This window comes from Egretta garzetta, unplaced genomic scaffold (genome assembly GCF_000687185.1).
Source record: "Egretta garzetta isolate BGI_Z169 unplaced genomic scaffold, ASM68718v1 scaffold311, whole genome shotgun sequence".
Taxonomy (NCBI): Eukaryota; Metazoa; Chordata; class Aves; order Pelecaniformes; family Ardeidae; genus Egretta; species Egretta garzetta.
In genome coordinates, this window is record NW_009258678.1 from 110,193 (window position 1) to 118,746 (window position 8,554).

At 52.6% G+C, this 8,554-nt stretch overlaps 1 protein-coding gene across 1 annotated transcript in view; it reads left to right on the forward strand.

Annotated features, from left to right (window-relative positions):
* Window positions 1-8,554, forward strand: part of DAAM1 (dishevelled associated activator of morphogenesis 1) — an 81,692-nt gene that overhangs the window by 56,881 nt on the left and 16,257 nt on the right. Inside the window, 1 exon segment of the mRNA XM_035888667.1 lies at window positions 7,153-7,289. Within this exon segment, the coding sequence (XP_035744560.1) occupies window positions 7,153-7,289 (137 nt within the window).

Below are 8,554 nucleotides of genomic sequence, written 5' to 3' on the forward strand. Positions count from 1 at the left end.
GGGGGGGGCGGTACTACTCAGCCTTTCAGCGGCGGCGGCAGCAACACGCTGTTCAGCCTTATGCATAGTTATCGTATTTGTTACTGCCCGCCACGGCTTCATCAATTTCTTTGCTGCCTTTTCCTCGCTGATAACGGCATCAAACAACTTATCTCCTAGCTTTCGCCACTCCTCCTCTTCAAAAACCATAATGGGATCGGTAAAGACCCCCCGGAGTACACTATAATCTAACAGGTCAGGAAGTTCCCTTTTTAAATCTATACCCTCAATGCTCCGCTTCTCTAAGAAGTATTTGAGCAAATTATACGCCGCTTGTCTGTTCATACCCTAGTCAGCGCGCTGTTGCAGCCTTTGCAGACTTCGGCGGCGCGTGGCAGGCGGGACAGCCTCTGTAGGTGCTCCCGGGCGCGGGGAAAAATCCCTTCCGCCTCCTGCGCTGCTTACAGGACCGCTCCAACTTCTCCGTCGACCGTGGCTCTCGGACTCCGCTATCGGGTCGCCGAGGTCCCTGTTCGGGCGCCAATTTGTCGTGCCATTCGCCGAAACGGAGGGAAGAAGCAGTCGCTCAATATGAGTGATCAGCAAACTTCGTTTATTATCATGTGATTACACAACTTATAACAGTCTTAATTAGCTCATACATATTGCAAAAGCTAAGCTCCTTATTGGTTAATAGCGTAACGGTCAAGCTCCGTCTGGATACCCTGTTTTCGTGGATTCTCTGCATACTTTTGTGATTGCAGGTCCCTGTTTCATGACTTATTCTTGTCAACAAGGACAGTTCGTCCTTGTCCCTGATTAGCTCCTAAACTAGCTGTTTTCGATACTTTCTGGGATCCTGCTAAGTTATCATTTCTACATTAACGTGTCCTTGCTCTGCTAGCAATTCCTCCACAAGCGCCTTTACGTTGAAGTGGTCATTCATGGCTCGGTGTGCCTGGTTTCACCCCTGCCCACGCACCTGACCACGTGTGTCATGAAGATGGATCACCAAAAAACCCAGAAAAAAAGAGACAGGGAATGTATGAAAATAGCCCCCAGATGTGGCCACGGTTGGGTAATATTTTTGGATCGCTCTTAACAGCAACTGCTTCGTGTCTCCCGTATTGGGTGGAAAATTTCTATGCCTCTCTGGCCAAGAAGGACTAAGTTTTGCCCACATCTACCATGGGTGGATCTCTTCTTTTATTTTTGTAGTGAGCCCAGAGCAAAATGTGAGCTTTGAACAAAAAAGCAAATCCCAAACCAAAATAATGACACTGCAGGCAAAAGTCTCTGCTTTTTAATCTCCTGCTCAAGCAATATGGCCCCAGTTTGGAAGGCATCAAAGCACACGAAGAAAATTAGACACTTATTTTACCCCAGGCAGGACCACGATGGGCAAAAGCAATGAGTTTTTCAAGAAGGCAGGAGAAAAAGCGAGGAGAGAGGCTGAAAAAGTCGTGTTCACTTGCTGAATGTCTGGCTGCATTGCTGGGGGGAGAGAACAGCTTGTCCTGCTCTTGCCAGGCTCAGGCGGTGGGACGGTGCTGGGAAGGAGTGGACCTGACACCTAAGCTCCTTAGACAACGTGAGAGTTTAATCTCTTCCAGAAGCTAATTGAGGGAAAGATCAGGGTGGATTAGAGCAGGGAAAATATCAAGAGTAACCCACCAGAGGTATGTGCTTCCCCCGTGTGTTTCAGGAATAGGTGACCACAGTGCTGGCTCTTTCCCCTGGTGTTTTTGGAGCTTGACTCGTGCTTACTGAAGGGCACATCTGAAGATGAGATGGAAATGGAAAGGAAGCAAAGAATAGAAACCTGGTGTGTCAGCGGGACAGTTTGCCCTCTGGCTTGCCTGCCCGAGTCCGTGAATCACCTGGTGTGCTGCGGATTATTGCCAGGCAGGAATGTAAAAATAATTTGGCTTGGCTGAGGTCCTGCTGGGTGAAGTGGCTGCTTATGTTCAGGGCCAGCAAGAAGGGGGAGATGCTGCAAGGAGAGCTGTGACATGGGCTTTCACCCCAGATGGGATGAGGACCAAAAGGGAGCTGAACATGGGAGCCAGGGATTGGGGTGGGACTGGCAGAAGATGCTGTGAGAGTGCCTGGAAGGGATTTTGGGAAAGAGGAGGTGAGATCCCACCCATGAGGTGCTGCTGGAGCTGGAGCCACCCTTGGGAGCATGATGCAGAAGTTCCTTGTGGTTCACCTAGGCCTTGTGGTAGCACCGTTTTGTGTGAGTCAAGTGATGGGACACACATTCCCCTAGACCTGAGGCCACATGGTGACCACTCGCTCACCTGCGAGTCCCCAGGGTGCCCCCACTTGCAGACCCAGCGTGGGGAGGGGGTGCCTGGCCGCGTGCCCCAACGTTGCTGGCAGCACGGCTCTGCAGGCAGCCACCGTGCACGCACCAGCACGTGGGGTTAGATGTGCTCCTCGAGGTAACACACGCACCACGGGGCGCTTCGCATGTGGTATGGGGCTGGGGGAGCTCCATGCAAATGGCCTGTGAATGCGAATGCAGGGAAGGAGGATGAATTAAGGCCTTCATAATTTGCAGTGGGTTTGAGCTCTAGAAAAAGTTGGTTTCTGTTCTGAGCAAGAGCAGGGATTTCTCCTCCCTACTCCCTGTCTTGAGCCCTTGGCCAAAAATCACTTCCTTGGTGATCGCACCTCTCACTTGTCCTTGGATACAACATGGGACATCAGGGGCTGCCTGCCTGCCCGTGCCCCGAGCAAACCAGGGCTCCAAAATGGCATGGCTGGCTGGTACATCGCTGTGGCCAGTGTCCCAGCGGGGCTTGGGGGCAGCGTGCAGAGGTACGTGTGGTGCAGAGAGCTCTCAGACCGCCCCCCCCGCCCCCGAGTAGCTGTTGTGGGGCTGCTGTTGATGGGACTTCACTGTTTTTATTGCCATAGTGCCCAGGAAACCCTGAGTAGTGCACAGACTCAAGGCTTAATGATGTACTTAAGCATCTCTTTAAATGCTTTTCCTATGTCACAGTCTGGGATGTAAATGCAGGCTATAAAGCGAGCTCTGCAGCTCTCGGGAAAGGCCGTTTCTACGCTGGGAGGACAGGAGCCCTCTGGGCTTCCTGGGGCTCAGCCTTGGAGCATCCCTGCCCCATGCTATCAGGAGAGCCCTTATCCTCCCCGTCCTCCCTGCCGAACCCCTGCAGATGTCCCCATCCCTGGTGGAGGGCTCAGCCCCACAGCTCTGTGTGATACTGGTGTTTACAGAAAAAACTGCAGGAGCTCTGCATTTCAGGCTGTGACATGCAGGACTGGGAGTAGCTGCTTAAGGACATGCATACCGTGATGGAGAAAAGCAAGTTTAGGGCCATCAGGGCTTAGATGTGGTACACCAGGGTCTGCGCCTCCGTCAGAGACGTTTTGAGAGCCTGCAAGGGGAAGAGGCTGGGAGTGATGCTGATAAATGGCAGTGACACAGCCAGGGCAGTCCTGGCAGGTCCCACGGCGGTGAGTGATGTAAAAGAGCCAGGGCCAAATGGAAAAAATACGTGTTGTTGAACCAGGGGCTTAGCAGTGAGCTGGGAAAGAATTCATCTCCCAAAAAAGGATGAAAGAAGAAAAGCCTCCAGCTCCTCCGTGCAAGTGAGAGTGACCTGCACAGGGGCCAGGGGGTGGGGAACATTTGTGGGGATGGTGACAGCAGAGCTAAAGCTCCTCCTTCTTACACCACCATCCTGCGGCAGCGGCTAATTGCTGTTCGTGTGAGGGAGGGGTGCAGAGATGAGGCTGGTTTGAGGCAGCAAGGGAGGGGGTTTGTAATGAGCTTTTTCTCTACCTTAATGCATGGGGAGCCCTCCCTTGCCCGGAGCAGGAGACCGCAGGAGGACAACCGCGTCCTTCTCCCCAGCAGTGTGGGGCAAGTCTGGGCTTCGTGGGGCAGGTCTGAGCATTGGGGTGGAAGGAGGGCTTCCTAATTAAGGACCAGTTAAACGAACAAGGAGATACCCACTGCTGCTTGTGGGTGTACTTTGTGCCTGTCCCACGGAGGAGCCTGCTGGGAAGGGGTTGCTCTATGAAACACCAATCCTTTACAACCTTGGCTGATCCACAGAGGTAATTCTGCCTTTTCGACAGCCTCATGTCCAGCTAAATTGTGCGGTTTTCCATCTAACCTCCCTGAAGTACAGCAGTGGCAGCTTGGGTGTCCTTATTCAGGGTCTGCAGGTCCCCCTTGCCTTGCAAAGCCCCTGGTGCGGTGGCATTGCCGGAGCTCTGCTTCTGGGGAGGGTTGTGGCAGCCCTTCGACACATGTTTCTATGCAGATGGGTGCGATGATGCCTTGGGGAACCGCTCAGCGCAGCACTGCCCTGGGGTGCCCACGCTGCGCCCCATGGGTGCTCGTCCCTCTGCCAAAGAAAGGGTTGGTCGCTCCTTTTGTTGGCTGAAGTTTCTTTGCCTCCTGGCACGTCTTGTTTTGCTTCATGGCTGCGGTGTTTCTGTTCTGTGGGCTTGAGGGAAGTCTGATGCGTTGGTTTGTAGTCATGGGGCTTGTGATTGGCACAGTTCAGCCCCCAGCGAGTGCCAGTCCCCCAACCTTGGGTGTTCAGTGGCATCTAATGGAGCCCTTTCCCATCGTCTGGCCCAGAGCCACGTGTGGGTCCTGGGCTGATACAGCTTCAGCAGCCAGTCAGGGGAAACCCTGCATAAAAAGGTTTCCTTTAAAAAGGCAGCAGTGATGGGCTGTGTTTGGAGATGACCAACTCTAACGAGGTACACGGGCCGCTGGCCACCTTGGCATGGAGGGGCTGGAGGGAAGTGCCCTTGTAAACCAACTACATTTGGACCCACCTACCTCCTCTGCTCACTGACTGCCTTCTTTTTTTACTAAAGAAAAAATTTAAAGGACCCATTTATGCACCTTTGAAACCTTCCTCCCCATCATGGAGCTGCTGGATGGTCTCTTGAGACTAAAAAAACCCAATAAGATGCAAGGAAGGAAGAGGGAAACCCTCATGTGTGTGTGCATGTGTGTGATGCCAGCTCTGCCATGCGTGCTTCCAGTCTGGTGGAGAGCCCAGCAGGACAACCCGGTCTTCAGAGGAGCATGGCACTGGTGGGGTGTCGGGGTGGCATTTGGCCAGGCTGCCAAGCCCTGGAGAAGGGGGATTGTTCCTGTCGGAGGAGAAATCAAGGGGAAATATGTTGCCACGGCAAATGGTAGATCTTTGCTGTGGCCAGATTTGCTCCGGGATGAGCCTCTCGTTATTTCCACTTGAAAGCCCTGTTTTTCCTGGCAGTCGCATTGGCATTTCAGTCTCTTGCATTTGCAAAAGCTAGCAATTTTCTTCTCCGGCACGGTGGGCTGAGCGGTGCTGTGCCTTTGGGCCAGCGCTTGCTGACTGTGCTGCAGAGCGGTGGCAGGGCTTGGCCAGCATCCTCCCACCTCATCCCATGTCCCCTCCTCACCTCCTTGCACACCAGCATCTTGGCCTGATCCGTTCGTGGAGCCACCTCTCCCATCAGCCTTCCCCTTCTGTGCATCCTTTAATCCTCACCACATTTTCACATGTATCCCCCCTGTTTTGGCACTGGCAGACCCCGAGTGCCATCCCGTGCTGCCGAGTCCCCCGTGTTGCCGCCTCCCCCCTTGACTGTGCTTCCATTCCTTTTGGTTTCGCTGAGATCACTGAACTGCATGTGTTTTTTACTGCCTTTTTCCATGCTTCTGCTATGGCCGTAGGACTTCTTTGTGAACGGTAACTCCAGACAGGTAAGCGAGCATCCGCAGCAGCCCGGTGCCTGCGAGCGGCAAGGGCAGGGCGAGCGAGGGGCTGGGGGCACGAGGGTCGGGCACAGTGCTGCAGGGGGTTAACGTGTGGCAAAGTGGGGGTTAAACCAGAGAGGTACAAAGATCACCAGGAGGAGCAACTTCAAAAGTAATGCCTTGATGCAGGAGAGGCTGGGAAGGACAAAGAAGCTGCCCTCTCTGACATTGAAGCCAACCGAAGCCAATGTCTGAGTCCAGGGGTTGAATATTTTCAGGTGCAGCTTAACACAGAGAAGCTCCTAACCCTGAGCATCTTCGCTTTTCAAAAAATGGAAATAAATAAAATCATACCTGTGGGTTCAAGCTCTCTGTTTCATCACGGTCAGAGCAGGCGAGGCACACGAGAGGGGCAGCTGGTGGGAGGTGGCTTGGGGCTCACCCTCCTTCTTTTGCCACTGCCTTTGCCCTACGCAACCTGTCCCGGCAGCTTCCCACTTCTCATAGCTGTTTTGGTTTTTTTTTTTATTCATACAAGAAAAAGAGTAAAAAAATGGGAACTTATGTGCTCACTTTCAACCGGTGCGGTGGCTGTGTGCCGGGTCTCCTACGCTCATAGACATTTAGTGCGGATCTGTAGCGCGTGGGACCTTGCAGCTCCAGGTTGTGTTCCTTCCAGAAGGATTGAATAGCCAGCTTTTAATTGATTGACCTTACTAAAACATGCGATAAGGTAAATTAAAACCGAGGGGAGGGGGGGGAAACATGAACCCCTTGGGCAACCCTGCAAGATTGCCCTTACGTTCGCCTGCAACTGCAATTTGGTATATTGTTACTCGTTTGAAGGTAACGTATTTAAGCTGTTTAGGAGATGTAGGTACTTATGCCACACCGATTCCTGCTTTCAAATCCCTTATTTGGGGAGAATTTCCCTGAAAGAGCAGCAAATGGTGCAGGTTGCGTTTGGTAGCTTGTATTGGTTAGCTTGCTCGGGAGGACTGATGCGTGAAGGGTGACTGCAGATGTTTGGAGCAGTGGTGAAGAACAAGAGTGATGCTGAGTGTGTGCAGCAGCCCGTAATGAAATATTTCATGCGAGGATTTAATGAAGTATCACAAATATGTATGCTAAGAAAGTCCGTCTTTATTTATTCAGCAGCGCCTGTGTGTTTGCAGATTCTTAAATCTTCCCTGTCTGAGAAAATATTTACATTTCTAACCAGTGGCTTCAAAGCCAGCTGTGGTTTATGAAACGGCTTACTGTGTTTCAGTTACAGGCGATGGGTTTTACCCGTAACCCGTGGTGACACTCCTGATGAATGGGGGTCTGCTGGGTATCATGCTGCTATGTGCTGAGAGTACTAAATGTCTGTGCTTCTCCACTGCTTTTCTCCATTTTTTGGGGTTTTTTTTCCCCTTGTTTTTTTGTAGAAGGAAGACGCTATCGACGACACCTTGAGTTCCCGGCATAAAGTCAAGGAGCTTTCAGTCATAGACGGCCGGAGAGCTCAGAATTGCAATATCCTCCTCTCCAGGTACAATTAATGCCTTCTCACCCACCAGGGAGTGGGGTGATGCTTGATAACCTGCCCTGGGTTTGGGGGGGTGCCCCTCATCCCCGGGGGGGGCTTAATGACAGAAGCCAGCATGGGAGGAGAGCCAGTGACACCTGAACCCAGCTACAGCCTTACACCGTTCGTGGTGGGCTTGACGCGGGGGGAGATGCGATTAACTGGGTACCTGGCGATTTGGTGTCCCTGGAAAGCCCCAGAGGGGCTGGGGTACCCAGCGAACCTTTGCAAGGGATGGGAGGGGGGTTGATTTCACCTCTTATCTTCCTCAGCCTGGGTTTCGTTTGCTCTTTGGTGGGCGTTGAAGAGGGTCTCGGTTAGGCTGGCGAAAGCCCTGGGTTTTGGCAGGGTGCAGGGAGCAGCAGCGTAATTCTATGATTCTATGACTCTAATTCAGTCAGGGCCTGGCTGCCCACACAGGTGTCCTGTGCCACATCTGGATTTCGGGAGGGGGACGTCCCCCGCTTCCAGCTGCGCCACCCTGCTGGGATGACAGCCTCCTGTGCGCCCCTTGCCAGGCAGGCTCAGCACTGCTACCAGCAATTTAATCCAATCCCCAGATTGCTGCCAAGAGGATAAAAAGGGCCTTTCTTGGCAAGATAAACTACACCAACAAGACTGACTTCTGAGAAAGGAGAGGCCAAGCTGTGGTGGTCTGAAAGGATCAACCGTCAGCGTAGCTACTTGGAAAAAAAAAACAAACAGCAGCAGAAAATGCCACTTTTTTCTGACTCACCCAGGGGAAAAAATATATAAATATATAGTAAAATATAGCTCCATTCAGAAATACTCTGCTGCCTGGAAGCGCAGAAACTTTTGTGCCACTCGGGTCCAGCCGGGATGGAGCAGCGTCACTGGCAAGGTTGGGCTTGCAGCCGCAGCGCCCAAATTCTGTGTTTTTCCTGGATTGTGGGTCAGCGGAGCCGGTGCCTCACCTGGGCAGTCTGGCTGGTTTCCTTCCCTAGAAAGCATGCAGAGGCTGCTGTCTGCAAAAAAACCCCCCAAAACCTCTGGGTGGGTAACTCGCAGTCTCTGGTGCTTCTTCAAGCTCTCGTGGCGGTGAGGAGTCTGCAGCCCCGCGGGCAGTGGGGGCCATGAGTGCAACGAGCCGTGTGCCGCATGCGTTCGGTGCTAAAATTGCCGTGTTTATGGCTGTCTGTGCTCTGGGTTGCTTCTGGGGATTTTCGTACTTCCTAGCAGTCCAAATGAAAAGGAGGATGATGAAAGCGGAGTTTAAAGCAGCAGGCAAATGAGTATGTCTA